This window comes from Malaya genurostris, chromosome 3 (assembly GCF_030247185.1).
Source record: "Malaya genurostris strain Urasoe2022 chromosome 3, Malgen_1.1, whole genome shotgun sequence".
NCBI classification, from domain to species: Eukaryota; Metazoa; Arthropoda; class Insecta; order Diptera; family Culicidae; genus Malaya; species Malaya genurostris.
The window spans coordinates 235,622,420-235,646,991 of record NC_080572.1 but is presented as its reverse complement, the minus strand read 5'-3'; the positions used below and the strand labels follow the sequence as shown (position 1 = coordinate 235,646,991).

At 38.2% G+C, this 24,572-nt stretch overlaps 1 protein-coding gene across 17 annotated transcripts in view; it reads left to right on the top strand.

The window, feature by feature from the left end:
* The window catches only part of LOC131436192 (high affinity cAMP-specific and IBMX-insensitive 3',5'-cyclic phosphodiesterase 8), a 448,244-nt gene extending 424,149 nt beyond the window's left edge, over positions 1–24,095 (top strand). For all 17 annotated transcript variants that reach the window (XM_058604775.1, XM_058604771.1, XM_058604773.1 and 14 more), the window contains 11 exons: positions 1,668–1,727; positions 3,113–3,170; positions 3,492–3,590; positions 8,854–8,964; positions 9,019–9,188; positions 9,256–9,655; positions 9,726–9,933; positions 10,014–10,159; positions 19,688–19,910; positions 19,968–20,396; positions 20,453–24,095. In XM_058604775.1, coding sequence (XP_058460758.1) covers positions 1,668–1,727; positions 3,113–3,170; positions 3,492–3,590; positions 8,854–8,964; positions 9,019–9,188; positions 9,256–9,655; positions 9,726–9,933; positions 10,014–10,159; positions 19,688–19,910; positions 19,968–20,396; positions 20,453–20,619 — 2,071 coding nt within the window. In that variant the 3' untranslated portion in view covers positions 20,620–24,095. The remainder of the gene's footprint in view (positions 1–1,667; positions 1,728–3,112; positions 3,171–3,491; positions 3,591–8,853; positions 8,965–9,018; positions 9,189–9,255; positions 9,656–9,725; positions 9,934–10,013; positions 10,160–19,687; positions 19,911–19,967; positions 20,397–20,452) is intronic.
* Positions 24,096–24,572: the final 477 nt, after the last annotated feature.

The following is a 24,572-nucleotide window of genomic DNA, read 5'->3' as shown; positions in this document are numbered from 1 at the left end:
TTCAAGTGTAAACGCCTACAGATAGGCAACGCATTTGTACATAAAACTCACCACCGGTTGTGCCAAGAGCTTTCGATATCAACTATCAATAACTATTTCGTCTGACAACGATTAAGGTCTGAGGACACAGGGCCACGTGTTGAGTTTTAAATCGACCACTTGGCTCGCTCAATTCCCTTTGCGCATCGTATTTCTCTTGGTAAAAAAAAATGTCTTCGAAATTTAGTTGAGAATAATCTGTGAAATTTTCAGAATGATTCATTGAGTTTAGCGGTCGTGTTGTATTTTTTCTGACTGAAGAACTGCTGAAAATTGGAACGCTCGGAAATGCATACCTCTACTTGTTCATCAAATATCTCGGCTTTGAAGGCATGTATCATAAATCTACCGTGACATAGCCTAGATAATTTAGTTTAGATGCGATTAGTACATAAAAACATATATGTTATCGCGATAAAAATAAAGTATTGTATTTTCCTGTGAAACAGTCAGTTTTAATGCATCCGCCATTTTGTTCGCTTTGGTTTCTTGATAGCATTCTGCAAAAGGAGAGAGAAATAAAATTTTCTTGACAAGGCTGCCAAACACACAGACATTCAATCTTTGTGAAAGTTGAATATTTTTTCATTGTTCATTGGAATCTATGTAATGTCCAACCCATACGATAGATTTATGTGATAAAAATTCTCATCGAAATAATAAAATGTATGCTGGCAACCCGGTACAGTTTGCTCATATACGAGAGAGTACAAGAGAAATACGATGCGCAAAGGAAATTGAGCGAGCCACGTGGTCGATTTAAAACTCAATCCGTGGCCCTCTGTCCTCAGACCTTAATTATCTTTTTTGGGACAACATTTTATTAAAATCAATAATGGTTTTGTTTTGTAAATCTATTTTAAATTTTTGGATTCAATTTTTCTCAGTGTAGGATTTATCAGTCAGTATTTTTATTAAAAATTGACTGATATTTTGAAAGTCACTAGTGCAACAACTTTTTGTAGGATTTATCATTTTCGACAATAGCTCTTTATAAAAAATTAGTTAAAAATGTTCAGCCCTTTTTGAAGGATAATCTGGATAAATTTTGGAAAAACAAAGTATGCAAAGTGACTTTTTAACACAAAGTCTACATGTCTAGAAAGTTTCATTCAAATCAGAGAGAGTGCTGCCAACTTTTGCTCGAGTTGGCTCGCATAAAAACGCGCCTGATATACACCCTTATTCTGAACAACGACGTATTGATTTTTCGATCGAATGTGGTTCGATCGAATCCTAGCTACCTTCGATTTTGCTAGCGTTATTAGGAATACGAATGAAATACGATAAAAAAACGATATGCCGTTATTCAGAATAAGGGCGATAAACTGTTGAACTTTTTATTTACTTATAGAGTTATCTGTCTGAGTTATTAAAGCAGTCTAGCGAGCTGCGACTGTTGCCTTAAAGTTTAAATTGCGCATACTACAAAACAAATAAATATATAAACAGCTTCACCATTATCATGAATTTCAACTTCTTATAGCCTAGGAGCAAAAACAAAAGTTATTTTAAGCCGAGTGTAGTCATAAGGTTTCAACAAAAGTTTCTCATCCTACAACTTCCTACGTGTCTCGTATAATACGGCACTTCTAACCGATTAAACTTGTTTCCTCTTTTCTCAACAGATCCATTCGTAACTCGAAAGGAAGTCAGCACACCACAATGGTAGCAGTAGTAAAGAAAAGGTAAGCTGAAAGTATGTTTTTATCAACGATAGGGAACAATTGAAAACAAAAATCCTTTGATTTGATCCCATTGTAACAGACATTTAAATTCTTTTCGTGCATTTTTTTACCATTATACTTAAGTCTGATAACAGTCCAATTAAGTTAGACCAAAGAGGCAAATTACAATCTTAGAAAAACTACCCTTTTTGCAAAACGCCTGACGAACTGAGTCGAATGGTATGAAGAAAAATCGATTTCGTAGTCTATCTATACGAGAAAACAAAACACAAATTTAGCTTTAAAAATGAAATTTCACCGAAACAATTTATACTACATTGCAAATCAACTTTTGACATTAGTATTGAATGTGGTACCTCTAATAAACAAATGCGAAATGCACACAGCCGTAATTTTACAGCCTAATTAAATCACTCTCAGCTGAATGGACCAGTTGGTCAATTACCCTATGACAGGACTGTTGCGGTTGATAGAATAATCATTGACTGTAAGATTGGCATTCAACTGTTGCACCATTCATTCGCAGTATGGAATATGGAATTTCCAACTCCATTCCATTCACAATTCTGTCACTTTATTATGGGCAGGCACAATTAGTCCCATCCCCAATCAAACCCGGTAGAAGAGTGTTTGAAACAACTGGGATGGAAATGGGAAATGTGTAAAGAACAGAGGAGCCCATCATAAATTGTGACAACCGACAGCTTTGTTGAGACATTGAGGATAAAATCAATATAATATATTCCATTTTTCCTTCACGGTTCGTCTTCGATTCATCAGTGCGGAGCAGTTCAAATTTTCAACTACCAAGCCCTAATTACATTTTACCCATTAATCGACCTACTAGAGTGACTATAATCAGAGTGGCGACAGCTGTTCGTTTGGAATGACAGCTCCCAGTTCCAAACGAGCAAACGACCTGTCAATTCAATGTAAAGCTAATGGAATGTTTTGAATTGTTGCCAAAATTACGGATGAGATGTCGTCACTCTGGTTATAGGCACTCTACGACCTACATTAAGCATTTAGTTTCATAATATTTGACTTGATAGTTGGAGAATATAGAAATTGATCTTTCAATAGTTCCAAAGGTATCTCGGTGAATTTTTCATTTCACTGCAACACTAGTACAGAATATACACAGAATCTGTTCTATTTATCTAATCTAAATCTTCAATTTTCATCACTCTACCGATAGATGTTTCCTGCAAGTACCATCATGATATCAATGCTATATTGTTGATGAGAATCTCGGTGTTTTTTTTTCGTATCTTTACATTGCTATCATTCAACTTTCCCTTCCAAAGCTACAACCCACTCCTTTCCAACTATCACAGCAATATTTCTCGGAATAACCCAGCGTCTCTCTTTGCGAACAATTTCAGTGTATTCGAGAAGGATGACACGGCTGTGATCTCGCTGCTGGATGTTGGTTTCAATCGGGTGAGTAGAGCTACTATACGGACTACACAGAAGCGAATGCATACATATTACATATTCCTTCACGACGGCAGTGCTTGCTTTGATGGTTTTGCAAAAGCGCTGCCATTATCAGAATTTTTCCTATTCAAATATGCGTACGAAAATTGAATCAATTCCATTCACCGCACACTGAGGGCACTGCAATCACCGACCACCACCATAGTCCTACTTGAATTAAGCAGAATTCACGTTGATGTAATTTCATTTCCTTCATTTTTATTTCATTGTATTTCTGCGGCATTCCAAAAACGCCCCTCGGGTGGTACAAAACCGATGATGCAGTGCATAATCGAATCACCGCATGTATCCATCTGCTCTTCGGAATTGCGCCAAATTCAGCACTCGCTGGTCCGACCGCAACATGTGATATCAACCCAACAGGTAAGTTTGAACGGGTGGGTGAATGTGTATGTGTGTATCTGTATGGATACCGAAGCATGAAAGTCATCCGACAACGGTTGTGTGCAGGATGAAATGAAATATTGTTTGCGATTTGTAAATATTTGCCGTCATTTCCATGTCGAATATATCAAACTGAAAACCAGACATTGAGCTTTTGGAAATAACTGATTAAATTGAAATTTTTGTACTTGTTTTTTGATTTAATCTCCGTGTATTACATTCAGCATGACAGCACAAAAACATGGAAATATGAAAAATTTAAATGGAAGCTCTGAAAATAGCTCCCGCAGCCAGAAACAAGAATTTGATAAATCTATCAACCCCTCAAACAGTTGTTTGAACTTTCCACATGGATGACATGAAAAATTCAGGGCGGATGTTCTTCTTCATTCTCTTTTTCCAATGCTCAATTAATATCAATTTGGGTGACTTTCTAAGAAGCTGTGAAGTGAGTGAATTTAGCAGCAAAAGTCATAGTAGCAAGTCATTGTCACCATTAGCTGAAACAATCCGATAGTAGAAGTTAACCAGCTCAATCAATAACACATCACGCAATAAATCGTGTGACTGACTAAGAAAAACACTTTCTATTTTCGTCAAAAATAGATTTTATTCATCAATGTAATCTCCTTAAAAACAATTCAATCATTACACCGCTTCTCTAACTTCTCAATATCTTGTAGAAGGATTTGTCTTTAGCCTCAAAATAGGCTTCACATTCAGTAATATTTTCTTTATTTGAGTTGAATTTCTTACCGAGTTGAATTTCTTACGATATTTTTCTTGATTTTTGCATTCAAATGATTCAACAATGCTATGTAGTGTTCATTTTTTGATTGTTATACCATGTGCATCACGAAATACTGAAGCCACAACCTTTCCTGCTGACGGTTGTGAAGTGCTGGATCCATGTTTCATCCCTTGTCACATATCAACGAAAAAATTACTTGATTTATTACTTGAGAACATGGCCAAACACTGTTCTGAGTCATTAACACGTTGTTATTTTTGATTGAATATGAGTAAAGACTGTCCCAGAAAGTATGAACGCACTGTAAATAATTCACAAGTGTTAGATATTCAAATTTTATTCGATATACTGATAATATTAGACTACAACAACAGAATATTATTCTCAACATTTACTACTTAGCCATTGTAGACTAGCTGGCGCACCTTCTTGCGAACGTTCCTCATTAAATTCCGTACAGACTTCTTGGCGACAAGTTTTGACACTTTTTTCCAATCTTTTTCGAACTGTTGAATGATTTAGGCTGCCGAGACATGTTTGCTAAGATGTGCCTTCGTTAATGTCAAACATTTCTCAATTGCTCGAAGTTGTGGGCAATTTTGTGGATTCATGTCTTTTGGGACGAAAGTGACATTTTTGGTAGTATACCATTCTACCGTTGATTTCGAGTAGTGGCAAGAAGCAAGATCTGGTCAGAAGACAACAGGATCTTGTGGCTTCGAATCATGGATAGAACTCGTTTTTGTAAACATTCCTTGATGTATATTTCGCTGTTCATTGAAGCAGTGGTGATGAAGGGTTTCGAAATCTTACCGCAGCTATGAATTGCTTGCCAGACCATAGCTTTCTTACCAAATTTTTCGACTGCAATCGATGTCTCGGACTGGGTTAACACTTGCCCTTCTCGCACCGTATGATATTGTGGTCCCGGAAAGGATTTGTAATCGAGTTTCACGTAGGTTTCGTCGTCCATGATTATGCAGTTCAAATTTCCAGCAAGAATCGTATTGTACTGCTTTCGAACCCTCGGCCTGATCGATGCTTCTTGTTTCGGACTACGATTTGGTTGTTTCTGCTTCTTATAGGTTCGAAGATTCAAACGTTCTTTAGCACGAAGAACATTTGACTTCGAAGTGCCCACTTTTTTTGCCACATCCCGAACTGAAACCTCCTTCTTTTGCTCGAACGCCTTCAGTATACATTTATCCAACTGAGGGTTAGCAGGACCTTTTTTTCGACCCGTTTTCGGTTTATCCTCGAAGGTGTTATCCTCACCGAACTTACTGATTGCATTTCGCACGGCTTTTTCACTTACTTCTTCCATTTTTGCTATCTTTCTCAGTGACAGTCCGCGTTCTGTGCAACCATTTGTACACAATTTTTCGACGTTGTTCTGCTAGAAGTCCACGCATTTGGAAACAAACTAACGAAAACGAATAAACAACTGCACAAGTGGTTGGAGAAGCGTGTAAAAAAACAGGACGAAGCCATAAAAATTGACAGATTCTGAACCATTGCGAAATGGCAGCGGTTTTTGGTTGCGTCCATACTTTCTGGGACAGTCTTTAAAATGATTCTATCGCAATTATCCACTGCCCATACAGAATCGGATCGCGAAACGAGAATAAGCGACCGTTTGTTGCTTCAGAGAAAATACCTACAGCAGCGAGCTAATCTTTGATTCTCAGACATGTCATCGAGAGAAATTCGTTCTCGCACTGGTGTCTATTCTATGTTAAATGATCCATGTCGGTTTTTGTTGCTGCGATGATATCCGTCTCTCTTTGATGGCACTGATTCAATCGTGTGAAGAGTTGCTAGTGAGCGTTCTCTGATACGATAAAAGCCACCCTTGGTAACTAGATGAAACTAGTGTGCAATCTGCCAAGGCCATGGCCACAACACAACGCAACAACGCAACGAAACTCGCCACCGTTGATTTTTTTAAGGATATTAGTTTGAAATACCGGATGGTAACTTTGAAGGGATAATTCGAACAACTAAATATTTGGCAGAGGAGTTTATGAACTTGTTAGATGAACAGCTTAAATCGATTGTTCTAAAAGATGAAAATAGTACAACAAAACCGTTCGATTTACGAGTGTCTAAAACGTTAAGATATTTTACTCAGTTAATATTGTAGAACAATCAACTGTAGTGTGCAGAAGAAAAAATATAGTAAATTTGCCTACTCTATATAACAAAAATATTACAGGTTCTCATAAAGTAATAGTCGAGCAAGTAATTATTGCAACAGATTTTATGAATATGTTACTGTTTTGAGCCTCACCTTTCCTGTTGTTTATCTACTTTCTGGGTTGACTATCGTATTCGGAATTGATTGTTCACAAACACGACCTTATTTAATTGAACTTTACTTGTTTTCTTATCTGTATTTGTATTTATAAAACGAAGAAAATCATAAAATGTCTTTCTCTTTGCAAAATTCTCTATTTTTCGAAACAATCGACGAGAAAGTGATAAAATTATTTGCTAAGAGAGAATGTAGTTCAATGATTCTCCGCTAGATGGTTGTGAATGTTTACTCTAGGCAGCGTTGCCAATATTCCAGATTTATCTGGCAAATGGCTCGCTTCGACAGACACTTTAACCAACCAGATCTTTTTCCAGATTTTACAGATTTCACCAGACGCTTTTGGCCTCTACACGATAGGTGGCGAGACCATTTTGTTTTGTTACTCACTGAAAATGAAACCCGGAGATAGATTTTTGAGTCAGAGACAGGTTCTTGAAAAAACAACATGGTAACTCTGCCTCTAGGTGAACAGAACAAAACATCATATGATCCACAACAAAAGCATTAAAAATGAACCGTGGATTCTTATCCATTAGGATAACTGAGGTATTTTTGCCTGGCTCTCATATTTTTGGATGTAATCAAAATGAAGTAAATCGAGTCCTTGTTTTTTTTAAGGTTATTCCATATCTATTTTGATTACAACCCATAATATGAGCGCTGGGCCAAAATATACCAGAGCGGCCAAAAGACCTCCGTTACTCTAGCTGGGTGCAAGACACATAGGGTAGCAGAGGAGTTTTTGGCCACTTCATATATTTTGGCCCACCTAACAAACTTTATGGATTTATTCGATGTTAAGTAACCCATGTTGCATCAATTTGAAGCTATTCACATTAAATTACCTATTGCGGAAGGGTTTTCCAAAGATATTACACCATTTGGTGGATCTTCTTACAAGGTGGACCAAAATACCTCTGTCACCCTATGCTTGATGAGACTTTCCTGAATCTGGCTAGGGCTCGTTCTTAACTAAATTGAATGTATCTAACTGAGGAAAACGCACTTAGTTGTTGGTAGACCGGGGCAGAGAGGACTCGTATTAAGTGGTTGATAATAAACTTTTCAGCCAAACATTCAGACATTCGAAATAGTTTCTCGAAGCTGCCACCCGGTTTTTGAACGGATTTCTTATATTCTCCCCAAATTTCTGGTGGCAAGATAGCTTAATTTTTTCTATCCGCTATTGCTCCTACGTAATATTTTTTTAATAGTTTTACTGAATTTTATCTCTAAGAGAATACCTTTCTGGATTTGTTTTGCAAAAATGGTAAAGAGAAAATTATTTTCTTTTTCAAGTGTCAAAAAACTTCTTCCTGAACTTGACGGGAATTCCAAATTAAGACAATAGGCGAAATCTCTTTGCAATTTTCTTTTCTTTCAAGAAATTTCGTGACCGGAATTCAGCTGCTGGGCTTAGCAATTGCTTGTGAACTTGAAACAGATTCAAATAGTGAGTAAATAGTATTGAAAAAATCGTGCTCGAGGAACAGGAAATCAAACAAAATGAAACTCCACTTTCTTCGGTAATTCTTATATCTTTCGACGAGTTTTGAACAGTCGAACTACAGAATATGAAAAGCTAATCTCCCACTTTTACACCTAGTATCTACACGGTCTTGGCCTTTAGTTTGAAACTATAGAACCCAATAAAAAACTATATTTCCTCATATTCCCATGCAAAACTTTTTATCAAACGGCCTTGACGTTGCAGATCCGTCGTGTCGTGTCAGTTTTCCGGACATTCTACAAATGCTTTTCATTTCCTTACCGTACAGCCTGTATAGCCCTCTGGCTAGCTTTGGGAATGATATATCGATTCAATTATATTAAAATAAATTATTACAATGTCAACACCAGCCTCATCGTCATCTTCATGAGACTGTCTGAGCACTCGTTGTCGCACTGTGACCAGATGTGGGTAACAACTTTTGAAGCATGACCGTGCCCTCCATTAGCAATTCACTGACCGCCCTCAGGTGATTTCAAATGGATATGGACACACATGTTTGCGAGAATATTGACAACGATAGATGGTACCGAGGTTGTCATAGCACTGAATCATTTTGATGTTAGAATACGATGAAATGTGGATAAATCGAATGAATGATATTCATGCTGACATCTCATGCAGCGTTTGATTCTCAGGATAATAATTCTTGTTCCTTTTTTAGGCTCTGTATACGGCGCTGCACCGCTCACGGGAGGCAATCATCATCACCGACGACTCACTCCGGACCCAGTATGCGAACCGAGCTAGCGAAAGAGTTCTGAACATGAAAATAGTAAGCATAGCTACAATTAATGTACTTCTTATCTAATGAAATCTTCTTTCCCAGGATGAAATTGTCGGAAGATCTCTCAGTGACATGGTGACGGCCGATATTAGTAACATTTTATCTCAAACCAGTAGACATAAGGATTATGAAGGTTTCATCAGCACCCGGCGAAAATCGCAGGAAACACTGCATCTCCACGTTCGCGCCGTACCTGTCCCATGCATCGGAAGGTTGTTGGTTGCCGGATTATTGAAATGTTTTTATCTAGCTAATATTTCTCTTTTGCCACACTTCCAGGAGTCCCACCCATTTGGTTCTAATCTTGGAATTGCCTGCCGCGGGCACTACGCTGACGACACTGGCAACGGACGCACTGCAAACGCTACCGCAAGGCAAGGAGATGGCTCGGGGTTCCCTGCACTCGATCCGTCGGGGCAGCTTCGATGTTCGATCTATTGCTTCCGATGGTTTACGCCGTACCAGTTTGGCCAAATTATCTCAGCTTCCGCTAGAGGCACCCATTACCAAGGTTCTTAGTTTGCTGTCGCAGGTTCAGGAAAGCTGCTCCCAGGAGGAGGTCAAGCTGCTGGATCGCGTCATGGAGTTTCTCAAACGCGAAGGTCTGTACAGTCCCCAGATGAAGGAAATGCGAACCGATGACCCGGTAGCGACGGATTTGATAGGAGCTTTGCTGACGGTTTGTAACAAGAATTTGGTAGCGTTTCAAAAGTTCTTGAGAAATAATGAGCTTTTTTCTTTGACAACAGCAAGGACCGACTAATATTATGTCGTCACGGCGAAGCTCGAACGATTCCATCATTCGAGGCGGAGGACGCCCGTCCACCGGAAGTATCGTCTTCACTAAAACCCGCGATTCTTCGCAACTATCTGATCTGCTGAACAATGCACTGGCATGGGACTTTGAAATTTTCAAGCTTGAGGAACTCACCGAGAAACGACCACTTGTTTGTTTAGGTGCGATATTTACCATTTTATTCTATTATCCGGAATCACAATTCATTGCGCTGTGTGTGTGTTTTTTGTTCTCTGATCAGGTCTTGAACTTTTCCGAAGATTCGACGTGTACAATACCTTCAGTTGTGATGAAATGACATTCAAACTGTGGTTAATCAAGATGGAAGAGTATTACAAGTCGGAAAATACATATCACAACAGCACCCATGCAGCAGACGTGATGCAGGTGAGTTAAAGGATCAGTTGATTGGAAGTCGCTTAATCTGCCAAATAACATAGTAACTCCACTAATTGGATTACATTAAATGAAATGAGTTCACGTGCGTCATGGTTTTTTCTTTATTTCGACTATCCATGAAAACAAAATATATTACTAGATTAGTTGTATAGATTGATATGGGTAGCCGGTTACAGAGAATATTTATCTTGAAGTATTTTCATTAACTGTGACAGATTTTTGCGGAAGCTGATTCTTATTTGTTTTGAAAAACTCAGAAAAAGAAACCTAGAGAATCAGTTTTTTTTTTGACATTTTTATGATATAGATAAATAGCAGAATTGCATAAGCCACACATTAAAAAATGAAATTTATACTTGACGTAAATTCTACACCGAAAAAAATTATGAATTTTACAGATGACATAATTTTACAAACGATACAATTCATAACTACACACTAAGAAAAAATTACATCTTCATAGATGCTCATAAATGGAGCGTCGCGATTCACTTATGTCGTTTTCGCTTGAGAACACTGACACTGACCCAGGGTAGTTTCATCAAACAAACACTTTTCACGAAACTGTGTTGATTTAGCACTTAGCAACGGGGGTTTGAGCAAACCTGATATAACAACCAGGTTCGAAACTGACTCGATTTTCAGTTCAACAACGTTAAAACTAGGTTCGAAACTAGCTTCAAACAAACGGTTTGACAGCAGTTAGAGTGGAAACTGGGTTAGGTTTGGCATCAAGCGAAAACGACATTACATTCACAATTTCAAGCATGTACAGATGGGTCATACCAGTAACTTCACAGTTAATGTAGCTTAAGCTTACATCGATACAGACGCAAAGTTTATTTTTACATGTTAGGAGATGTAATATTGGGTCATCACCGACGAAATTACGGCATGCTTGAATTTACGTCAAGCGTAAATTTCATATTTTCTAAGAGCGTACTTAACTTCTCAAATGACGCAATATTCCATTCGTACAGAATTTTGCTGGCTCCGAGTGTAATTTGCACTCAGCTACCAAGTCCTACTGTTTGGATTTATATGTATCAATTATTCTGATATGTGCTTATGTGGCTCAGTCGACTAACTGGCGTGGTTTGTGATCTAAAGTTTTTCGATTCAAGTCGCGCTGTTGCTGTCGATCTTTTGATTTTTATTTCATTAGATTTAAAGCCATGTAATTTTCAAATCACACAATTTTAGATGTTCTTGAATATAAATTTGTGTGAAGTATGACGCTCCATTTATATGCATCTGATAAGATGTAAAATCACAAGAATGTTTCGAACTGTGAAGGATACCGTAATTTTTTCGGTGATGACACAATATTACATCAATTAACATGTAAAAATAATTTTCGTGTCTGTATCGATGTAAAGTTCCGCTAAATTAACTGTGAAGTTAAAGATATGACTTATCTTTACATGCTTCTGAATTGTAAATTTAGGTGAATTACGACGGTCTTTTTATGTACATCCATAAGGACGTGAATCTACACGATTTTTTCTAAGTGTGTAGTGACTCATTTCATTCTCAAATTTTGATTTTAATATTATATATATATATATATATATATATATATATATATATATATATATCATTTTTATGTAATGGTTTCTTGATTCGACGACGTTTATGCCAAAGGTTTGAATTTGTTTGATGAGCTACACAACTATAAATTATGAAATTTACAAGTGACACAAATCCACATATGTCTAAATTCATAAGAACGTAATCCGTCAAACGACTGAATTTAACAAGAATGCTATTTTTTATACAATTTTTTTATTCAGGCCTATTCGCGTACAAGCTTTACGGAGTACTGCGCTTACTAGTTTCCGTTGTTGAGCGGTTGTCCTTGTTTTTGTTTGAAGATGTCCTTTTCGCAGTTTCAGTGCAAGGTTTGCCGTAGTGTGCAGGTTGTTCACAAAACTGACATATAACCAGTTTATTTTCATACGTAATCAGCGTTATACACGGATGTATCCCGTCTTGATCACAAATGATGTAAGATGGAATTGCTATACGTAGTTTACCACTCGCACGCCATTCCGGATACCTGGAAAAAATTCCGCCATACTTCCCTTTCGATGGAAAGAACTTCACCGTACTGCGACATACTTTCCCGAACAAACTGATCGCTGGTCCGCGGGGGAAGGTTATGCACGCGTACTTCCACCAAGTACACAGGGATTTTATATTTAACATTATCATGATCAACACTGTGCACAACGTTATTCGCATCTCGCATCTCTTTCACGTTTGAATATAATGTACACACAGTTAGACGCCTTGTTGAATTGAATTTCTCTTACATCATTAACGTCCGTTCCTTAAGCAAGATTTCAATTTCGGTTGCTGCTGGTCTAACTTTGCAGCGCTTGAAATCAATACAAATTGAATTTGGTCTTGTAGGCAAAGTTTCAGGCTTTGTTAAATCGTATTTGCCCATTTCGTACACTCTATTGTTCACTGCACTGTATTATCTTTGTTTCTATCGTCTCGTAAAAAAATCTTCGTAAGAAATTTTCGACTGTGTCGGATGAGATGCGAGCACGAACTGTACAAGAATGCTATAAATATACGTCGAACATACCCCGCCTTTCAAGCAAACGTATAAATTTACATGTTTTAGCACCTAAAAATATGTCAGAATGCATTAAATATAAGTTAGATTTACTGTAAAAGTGAGTAGTTTTTGACACTCCTATATGTCAGTCTCAGAAGACGTAAATTTACACGATTGTTTCTAGATGTGTTGTTTTTAGTGCTTTCATGCCAAGAACAGGTACATGAGCAACAACAAGAAAATCTGGAACAAACACAGAAAGTAACAGGTACAGAAAATACAAGAACAGGTTATGAATGTACAGAGCAAGTAGAAACAAAAACGGAAGGTACAGAAATAGGTACATAAAGTATAAGAACAGGTACAGATAGTACTAGAACAAATTCAGGAAAAGATACACAGGTACACAAAATACAGATACTGCTGGCATTCTGTACCTGGTGCTATACAGAAAGTACAGGAACAGATACAGAACAAATACAATGAGTACAACAACAGGCACAGCAACAATTTCAGGAACAGGTACATCAAGTTCAGAAGCTGCCACCAGATCCATCGTAAACGCAAGAAGAACTTACAGAATCACTCGGATCACTACTTAGCCAGTCATTTTCCAACGTTTAAAAATAATGGAAAAGATCGGAAAGGTAGACAATTGGGTGCCGTATGAATTGAAACCAGGTTTCTTCACGTGCAAACAACTGCTCTAAAGATACAAAAGAAAGAATTTTTTGCATCGAATTGTTACTAGCGATGAAAGGTGGGTATATTACGATAACCCAAAACGTCGAGCAGCGTATGAATACCCAGGTTATACCTCATTATCAACGGTCGAACAGAATATTCATGGCCTGATGTTTTGTATGGTGGGACCAGCTGGAAGTGGTCTATTGTGCGGTGCTGCGTTTGAGTCGAGCATTGCCCGAAAAACGATCACACTGATGAGTCGAAGACGAAACGTAAACATGTAAAAACATGTTTGAAACATTCAAATGGGAAGTCTTACCCTACCTGCTGTATAGCCCAGGTATTGCTCCCTCCGATTACTGTTTACTTCTGTCGATAAAGCATGGCCTGGCTGACCTAGCACTTCTTCAATTATGACGAAGTCAAAAAATGAATCGATTAAAGGATTTTCTGTGTACCCGAGAATTGCCAGAAAGATGGAAAAATGTAGTGGCTAGTGATAGTACGAACTTATTTATGACCCTAAAATTTGTTTTTGTTTTATTTTAAAATAGAAACCTGTTTCAATCCACCTAGTGCTTTAATTACTCATATTCTCATAAATATTACTATCTTGAATAAAAACAAGACAGTTTGTTTGGATTTAGAAGAATTTCTCCCGATTTCTTCATCGTCGCTTAAAATTATGGTTTGAAATTTTTAACACACTTCACCCTGCAGTTCCGGAACCAGAAGTAGGATCCGGATGAAATTCATCAGCAGTATATAGGGCCGAAAATTTTGAAATTCCATTCGGTCATCATGGTAAAAAATAAATGAGCTCCGTTGGGAAGTATTGGCTTTCGATTGTTTAGAACAGTTTAGAAACAAATTTAGAAGAAATTTTCTCCCTTTTGCTTCGTCGCGAATGATGAAGATTAATTATTACAATTTCCGGTACTTCCGGAACAGGGAACTAATAACCAAAATCTCATAAAGCAATTTGTATGTTCAATAACTAGCAAGACGTACACAACATAAGTTTTATATGGCTAGTTCAGAGGATTTTTTTTCATTTTTATCTTGTCATGAATAGAAACAAGCTTTTGAAATAATATGTTTCTACTCATTACCATGTAATATCGGAACCGAAAGTAGTATCCAAATAAAAGTCGGCATTATTTTACGACTGTGTTTAGACCTTTCATTTGAGTCAAGTTTGAAAAATCGCTTCAGCCATCTACAAGACCATGGAGTGCGTATTTTTTGCTACTTTTTCACATATCACAAAATTTGAATGCGTTCTATGGGAAAGTATGGCCTTTCGTATGAATGTAAAAATCGATTCAGCCCTCTCCGAGAGAATTGAGTGTATATTTCGAAGTCATTATTCGCACATATCACCCTGTATTTCCAGAGCCAGAAGTCTAACAAAGATAAAATAAAGTTCGAGATAACGTTATATAGAATTATAAGACCTTTCATATGAATCTAAGTTTGTGAAAATCGGTCCGGCCATCTCTGAGAAAATCAAGTGACTAATTTTTGGACACACATACACACGCACACATATAAACACACACATACATACATACATTTTGCGATCTCGACAAGCTGACTCGAATGGTATATGTTCAAAAATCAATAAAAATAAATATAGAGTTTTCACATAATTAGAAAAAAAATCCGTGTTATATACCCTTCGATTCAGCTCGACGAACTGAGAAAATGTCCGCGTGTGTGTTGTTAACATAAAGGTCGAGACCTCACAAGGAGTGTATCGAAAAGTAGTTAGTAACATTGATTACTGAATAAAAAAGTGAAAAAAACATATTTTGACATCAATTTTCGATATATTGTAGAAAAATTACATTTTTATGCATTTCACTGATTATATTGAAGAAAATCCTAGTTTCTGTGAAACGCTCGCACTTTGGATTTGACATTCTTTATTAAATTCTGCACAGTAACTTTTGTGACTTTCATGGTGGCAGCTGTCCAGTTTTTCCGAAAGTGCCGCTTGACAATTGCCCAATACCTTTCAATTGGCCGAAGATCCGGGCAGTTCGGTGGGTTGATGTCCTTTTTCACGAATTGTACATTAATTTTTGACAACCACTGTAGAACGGAGTTGGCGTAGTGGGCTGAAGCCAAATCCGACCAGAAGAGAGAAGAAGCCTTATGCTTTCTGTACAGTGACAGCATTCTCTTCTTCAAACATTGTTCCTCGTACACCTTGGCGTTAATTGTGCCCTTCGTGAAGAAAATCGACGACCGCAAACCACAGGTACAAATTGCTTGCCAGACCAACACCTTCTGCCCAAGCTTTTCCATCGCCACCGTGGTGTCAGCGTCGTCCAGGTCTCTTCTTCAAACATTCTTCCTGGTACACCGATTTCGTATAATATTGCGGTCCGGGCAGCGCTCGAGAGTCTTCCTTGGTGTAGGTTTCGTCGTCGATCATGATGCATCCGTCTTTATTCTGTAGAATCCGCTGTTGTTTTGGCCTGAACTTGCTGTACCAGGGACTTTTTCCGCACCTTCTGTTTCTTATACGTTTTCAGGGAGTTCCGAACTTTGATCCGTTAAATCATCCCGATGCTGGTGCTGAACTGCTTGGCCAAATCCCGCGTCGACGCCGATGGGTTTTTCCTGATGTACTCAACCACTTTTAAGTCCCGGCCTGGCTGGCTGGGACCCGTTTTCCTACTGGATTGGAGCAAATCCTTCATGGAAAGGGTCTTACCGAACTTCTCGATAATATTTTTGACACTAGTGTGGTGCACTTTCACCCGTTTTGCAATTTCGTTGTACGTGACACCACTTTCTGAGCACCAAGTGTGCAGAATTTTCTTTCGCGTTTCCGGATCAATTCGACTCATCATTGAAACGATAAACCGTACCGAAACCAATCGATTGCGCAGCTGTTATTGACATGTAAACAAACATGTCACCGCAAAACACGTTGCAAAAAATTAAGCCATTTCAGAGTAATAACTGTTTGAATGTTGCTAACTACTTATTGATACACTCCTTAGTTGACTGGACCGATTTTGATCAATCTAGTCGCAAATTAATGGACTCCTCGTAAGCCAGAACGCTATTGAATGTTTTTGACATCTGACGTTTACTTTTTGATTAATACAAAGTTTTATGTTAAAATATGTTTCAAGGCATAGATGGTAATATCTATCCAACAAGCCATAGATTGTTTAAATCCGTCATTTTTTCGATATTTTTGTGAAAACGACTTATCCCAGTGCACAGTAGTTCCAGTCATACCAAAATGCGTTTTTGTTTTTGCTACTTTTATTTCTTGTTGTCTAATACTAACAAAATGTTGCAGATGCCGGCATCCGGTGTTCAAAAAGTGCCCCACGATGCCCGTTTATGGCGCAACGGGGTGTCGTTCTTTCAACGCGCACACTTCTGAACGGAGTTGCTTTACTGTTTTTGCCATCACGGTCAGAGTTCGACTGTAGTGCTGTCAAATTTTGGCTGCTGACTCATGGGTTACTATTATTATTGTTCCGTCATTGCGGGGAAGCGGAAAAACCCATGAAAAATCAGAAATTTTTGTCCATTTTTTTAAATGCAAACATTATTCCATTTGAACCGCACTGCAAATATCTGACTGCAGGGACAATGTTGAATTTAAATCTCATTACAATTTTGATTGCAGTGATGTCCAGTCGAAACATTTGCTTTTTCGATTTTGAATTATATTCGATTCACAAATAGTTGTTCTTGGAGTGGAATCAACTGGTTAAACAAGAGAAACGAAAACATTATTTTCAAAGTTCCATTTTAGAAACTAGGTGCAGTTTTGTTTTGAGACTTTTGCATCCAATGAAAACGATTTCCGGCTCATTTATATTCCAAGGAAACAACTACAATATGAGTATCTTTCGAACGGGTTCAAAGAGTAGATGACGGAAAATGATGTTTGAGATATTTGGGAATTCGAAGATGACGACTTCCGATTTATTGATATTCCTTGAAAACCCTTACAATATGGGTATTCTTGGAACGGATTTGATTAGTATGATCCGAAAAATTATGTTTGGGTTTGTTTCAAAATCCAAGATGGCGACATCCGGTTTATATATATTCTTTGAGAACTCTTATAATTGGGATCCTCTTGGGAATTTGATGATTAGATGCAGAAAAACAATGTTTGAGGTTGTTTCGTAATTCAATGTGATGACTTCCGGTATATCGACATTTCTTGAAAACTCTTCCTCATATTGTAAGAGTTTTCAAAGAATATCAATAAACCGGAAGTTGCCATCTTGGAATTCAGAACCACCTTAAGCATAGTTTTACGACACCTGCTCATCAGACCCGTTCCGAAAATACCCAAATCGTAGGGGTTTTTAGGTTATATCAATAAATCTGAACTCGCCATCTTGGATTTTGAAACGACGCCAAACATTATTTTCTTGCACCTACTCTTTAGATCCGTTCCGAAAATAATCATATGATTGGGGGTTTCCACATTCATTACACAAAACTTTTTTTACAAAGTAAATTCCAAATAACGTAAACTTCTTTTGCAAACTACCTTGATTTACGAACCCCCGCTTAGTTCGTAAATGGAGGTTTCTGTATATATATTTGTTCGATAATAGCACTAAATGAATATTTACAGCATGAAATCACTAATGCTCGTAAATTTTGCATTGAAACTTTATAATCAACCAAACTATGATACTATTCAACTGCAATGTTTTACACACTCAAATTTCAAATATACGGCTTAAATGCAATGTTGAGGCTACAATACGATATTTGTGCACTATCAGTGTTGATTTTATGCCAGTTCAGTGCTATCACCTAAAGCTCATGGTTGCTTGGGTCCGTGGATACGATTTGGTGGAAAACATTTTTTTTTTATTTAAAAGGTATTTTTATTCAGGCCTATTTGCGTACAAGCTTTACGTGGCCGAATTAGCTGATTTTTTAAATAATGCATTTTTTGAAGTAGATCTCGTTGTCACTCTTTTTCTAGGAGGAGAGAAGCTTCCATTTCCCTCCTGCGAGGGTTGAGGGGCACTTCGTTCGTGACTCGTCTCGTCATCCATTGCCGCATCGGTGGTTTTGTTGTTGATTTCCGTCTTCTTTTCGTTTTCCTTGATGTTCGCAGTCTTGAGCTCGTTGCTAGTTGCTGTAGATGCGCCTTGTTGTACATTGGTTGCAGTTGCTGGTTGGTTTGATGGTGAAACAGGAGTACTGCGCTCACTAGTTTCCATTGTTGAACGTCCTTGTCCTTTTCGCAGTTTCGGTGCAGGGTTTATCGTAGTGTGCAGGTTGTTCACAAAACTGGCATGTAACCAGCTGATTTTCATAGGTAATCAGCGTTTTACACGGATGTGTCCCACCTTGACCACAAATGATGTAAGATGGAACGTGCCACTCGCACGCCATTCCGGATACCGGGGAAAAAATTCCGCCATACTTCCCTTTCGATGGAAAGGATTTCACCGTACCGCGACATATTCTCCCGAACGTACTGATCGGTGACCTGCGGGGGGAGGTCATGCACGCGTACTTCTATGGCATTGTCCACCATGTGCACAGGGATTTTGTATTTAATGTTATCACACTCAACACTGTGCACCTCGTTGTTAACCGAAGCGAATGCAATTGCATCGCTTTCACGTTTAAACATAATGTACGCACAGTTAGACGCCTTGTTGAATTGAATCTCAGTTACATTATTAGCGTCTAGATGCATTCGTTTTTTAAGTAAGATTTTAATTTCATTTGCTGCTGGTCTAACTTTGCAACGCTTGAAATCTATACAAATTGAATTTGGTCTTGTAGGCCAAGATTCCGGCTTTGTTAAATCGTATTTGACCATTCCGTACACTCTATTATTCACTGTACTGTATTGTCTTTGTTTCTGTTGTTTCGACCGTAAATGATTTGCGACCGTAAATGATTTTCGACTGAAAAAATTTCTACTTGTTGCTTTCGATATCAACGGACTGTTCCGATTCGTGGTGCGTACGTCGTTTCCTCCTCTCAATCCTTTGTCGACATAGTTTAGGTCTCATTGCCAAAAAGCTAAATCGCTCTAAAGAGCGTACGGTGACCAAATTAAGCACGATTTCCAATTGAAATACACCTCAGTATTTTTTTGTTTGTATCACTGTCGGCGATTACCAATCTTCAACTCATTTAAAGGCTTATATTTTGGCCCGAAGTAAGCTCTTGTATTTGAGTACGATGTGAGTTATAGAAAAAAAAATCTTTTTGTTTTGCACTTCTATTTCTAGGCCACAGCATGCTACCTGCAACAGTTGGCAACCCGCGAACTGAAAGTGATGGATCGGATGGACGAAGCCACCGCCCTGATCGCGGCAGCAACCCATGACATTGAACATCCCGGCCGCTCGTCGGCATTCCTGTGTAACTCGGACCACGAGTTGGCCTTGCTGTATAACGACATCTGCGTGCTGGAGTCGCATCACGCGGCAACCACCTTCAAATTGACCCTGAGTAAGTAACCATCGGTATCCCCGGTACCGCGTCCTGATTTACGCTCTTTGATTGAAGGTGACGACAAGATCAACATTTTCAAGCATCTCGATCGGGAAATGTACAAACTGGCCCGATCGATCATCGTCGATATGATCCTGGCGACGGAGATGACCCGGCACTTTGAACATCTGGCTAAGTTCGTGAGTGTGTTCGGTACCGATGTGGACGGTAAGGAACCTTCGCACGACAACGATGACAATCAGATTCTGGTGCGAAGGATGCTGATCAAATGTGCGGACGTGAGCAATCCGACCCGACCTTTGAAGTTCTGCGTCGAGTGGGCCCGTCGAATAGCGGAGGAATACTTCACTCAGACGGACGAGGAGAAGCGAAGGAATCTGCCGATTGTAATGCCGATGTTTGACCGGACGACCTGCAGCATATCCAAGAGTCAGATCGGGTTTATCGAATATATTATTCACGACATGATGGATGCATGGAACAGTAGGTGGACTTTGTTTGTGAACTGTGCCATTACAGAACGGTTCCTCTTGTTTTAGGTTTCATCGAAATGCCGGAAATCGTTCGGTACATGGAGCACAATTACTCGAAGTGGAAGCTGTTCGAGGAGCAGGGCATTAATACCCTGCACGACATCAAGCGAATGCAGCTCACATTAACCAACGAGGCGGCCGGTTCGTCCTCGGCGGCAGACGACCTTCAGTGAGGGGTGGTACAGTCCCAAAGCCCCTGAAATAGACCTTCAATTAAGTATCATATGTATTGTATATTTGGTAGGCGCTTACCAGTTCTCTTCCCGATGCGTCGAGCAATCGCGCTAAAATTTAGTCTCTTTTTTTTACATTAAAACGCGATTATCGTTGGCTGTTGGTTGCTCAAACACTGGTTTATATGTGAATCTTCTGATTTGCCCCATTGGAAAACCTATCACGGGACATACTGAACAGGCTCATTTTAGTTTTTCCACGTAAATGCTATATAAGATATTCTTTTGTAGTGTAAACCAACAAAAGAAAAGTCTCATGTGGGACGGGATATAAATAGGTTATTTTTCGTGCCGGAACCAACCATTAAAATTCAAATTTTCCGAAGCTTATCATCTTATTATCGTTGCAAAAAATAGCTCCCTAGTAGGGTGGGGACGAGTTCCACAGCTGGAAACACGAACGACAATCTGCTACGCATTTCCAACGCGTAAGGATGAACGATGATAAACGAATTTTTAACCGTTGTCAGCGGGGCAGGAGCTAGTCCAGCATCATTAGCGCTGGAGTTAGTTAGTAGAGGAAAACCCTGTTTGGAAGGGATCTTTCAACTCGCACACTCCGAGATCCGGTTTCATTTCATTGTTTGGCGCAACATCTGCTGTAGCACCTGTTGGTTGGGTTGTTGAATTTCAACCTTCGTAGACTTTATGCTCACTTTTCATGACCTATTTTCCCGTATAAGACTAGAAAGTTTGAACACGTTCCCGAATGTTATACGGCTACTGAAAAATGCTACATTGAAAACATTGCAATTTAAAATAATGTTTTTGTTATTTTATCTTAAAACAAATCATATTTTGCTGGGACATCGGACTAAATTTAAAAAATGACATGATTCAGTCTTTAATTTCGATGATAAACATCTTCTCTCGTGCCATAAAAATGTATAACTGGAAAGCGGTAAAATAATATTGATCATAATACAGATAAACCTGAAGGCAATTTTGCCGAAGGCCATTTTGCCGAAGACCATTTTGCCAAAGGCCATTTTGCCGAAGGTAATTTGGCGGAAGGCCATTTTGCCGAAGGCATTTTGCCGAAAGCAATTTTGCCGAAGGCTATTTTGTCGAAGGCCATTTTGCCGAAGGGCATTTTTTCTGAAGGCCATTTTTTCCGAAGGCCATTTTTTCCGAAGGCCATTTTTTCCGAAGGTCATTTTTTCCGAAGGCCATTTTGCCGAAGGGCATTTTTTCTGAAGGCCATTTTTTCCGAAGGCCATTTTTTCCGAAGGCCATTTTTTCCGAAAGCCACTTTTTCCGAAGGCCATGTTTTCCGAAGGCCATTTTTTCCGAAGGCCATTTTTTCCGAAGACCATTTTTTTCGAAGGCCATTTTTTCCGAAAGCCATTTTTTCCGAAGGCCACTTTTTCCGAAAGGCATTTTGCCGAAGACAATTTTGCCGAAGGCCATTTTACCGAAGGGCGTTTTTCTCGAAAGCCATTTTGCCGAAGGCCATTTTGCCGAAGGCCATTTTGCCGAAGGCCATTTTGCCGAAGGCCATTTTTTCCTAAGGCCATGTTAATGAAGAGCATTTTTCCCGAAAGCCATTTTACCGAAGGTCATTTTGCCGAAGGCCATTTTTTGTGTGTTTTCTTTTTTATAATTCGCTTGGTAAAGACAATTGAGTTTTCTAATGTTTCTTCGCCACATATTCGGAGATGACGAGATTATCATTACTGATGATACGATTTCAGAATTCACATAATTAAAAAAAAATTATCAACTAACAGTACTAAGTCCAATTTGTTCTTAAAAGTATTCGAAGTTCTTTTTTATAAATCAATGCATTTTTTTGTTAACCACAGAGTCACATTTGATTGAACTGATATAGTGTTTGTCATCGAGCTTAGATCAATCTAAGCTTAGTATTTAATATAAAACGTTAGAAAACAGAAGGAAGTTTTAACAAGCGATTTAAAATCGGCCCTTCATTGATAATTCGGTAATTTACACAAGAGTTTTTTTTTTGTTGCTGTCATGTTCATATCATTTTTCACAATCCATGCAGCACACAATTGATTTTGGAATTACATATGCAATTTTAAAGTTCGATATTATCCCGTCGACCTTCCAGTATCTGAAAACCAACAGCCATAGTTGAGCAGGAAAGAAAAAACACAAATTGAATAAAATGCCATAACTAAGCAAACAAATCGTCATTGTCGAAAAGCATATTGTGTGTAGTTTAATCGGATATTTATGTCAAACAAATATAAACAGCATCTACCTTGAAGTAACACTTAAATGGTTTTAAAATATGAAAACAATAAAGACTACAGCAAACCATTCAAACACAAACGAAAATGTTCAGCTGGTTCAATGTTTGCAGGGTCAACACTGATTTATACTGTAGAATCACAAAATAAAAAAAAACATGTACTAAGTGGCTTACTGTTCAGTTCGATGAAGAGTACTGAAAACATAATAGTCGTGTAGAAAAGATTTGACAAATATTACCCGGATCCGTAAGTTTGTGTGAGACAAAATTACAATATATTCGTATACAATTACATTATCATAAGAGTCAGACGAGCCAAAGCTGTCGGTCCCAGTTCTCTCCAATCAACTAGTTAGGAACATTTGTTTAATTTTCTATCGTCGTTCAAATCTTGATCACTCTACACTAACACGGTGGACTGGCATCTACACTAGCTAAAAAAACTTAATATATCTTACACAACTCCGTGATTATTGTCACCCTGGGTCGAACTACGAGCACAACCGAGTGGTTTGTCACAGTTGGTTGGTTCATCTTTTAGGTAGGCAAAGGAGATAGGTTTCTTCTCGGATGCACTATGAGAATTATCAACACGAACTACGCAACCCACAAGCTTAGACTAACGATGACCTATGGATGAATGTTCGATTCTACTGTAAAAAAAACACTATCTCTGATATGCTGGTCATATCATTTTTACAATATACGTTACTAGCACCATTGAATGGGACTTGTCGTGGAGGAAGCTATTTTATCAATCTACACATACATAACTATACACTAACAATGTTAACTGATTGTAAGTCATGTGCACGTGTGCGTACTGAAAAACCGTACTGAAAGATAAAGGGATAAGAGAAAGGTGGGGAAAGGGACAGAAGGAATATCGAAGAAACAGAAACAATATTCATTTAACAAATCAACTATACAAACTACAACCAGACATACATATACAATAAGAAAGAATCGTCGTAAACATTAGAGCCTAATATTTAAATTTTATTTAAATCAATATTATCGCTAACTGGAAGAAATTAAACTGAAAATATTGAAACAACAGACTAAATCTGGAGTAATCGTAAATGTAATACCTACCGAATCTGAAAAAACAAAACAGTAAGTAATTCGCTAATGTATAATGAGAAAGAGATATCATGTTTTAATATTTGAGCTGAAATAAAACTGATTGATGAATGGAGTTCAGAATTGTTTTATTTTTTTTTTTGAGTTGTGTTTATTAGTTGATGACAAAACGAATCAACCTCGGCCACACCGATCCCCGGAATCCGACCTGAGAAGCATCGGAAGTTTCTTTTTCGCCGGGATGACTGAACTGATTTTCACAAACTTTTATTCAAATGATAGGTTTTATAGTCGCACACGAAATTCTCTAATTTGATCCAAAGCTGACTTCCGGTTCAGGAGTCATGGTGTTGGATTTTTCGAAAAACAAAATAACCATCTAAAATGAGCTCAAAACTGCTCCATTTTGTGGGTCATAATCAACTAAAGATGGCAAAACGAATTTAAGAATAGTAAGATGGCGAATGACCACAAGGTTAAAGATAAAGCTGAATGTTGGTTTTATTTGCACTCGTTTAGTGAACGGCTCGTAGTACGAACTTCGCGCAAAACGAGTGCAAATAAAACCAACATTCAGATGTTCGTTACTGTT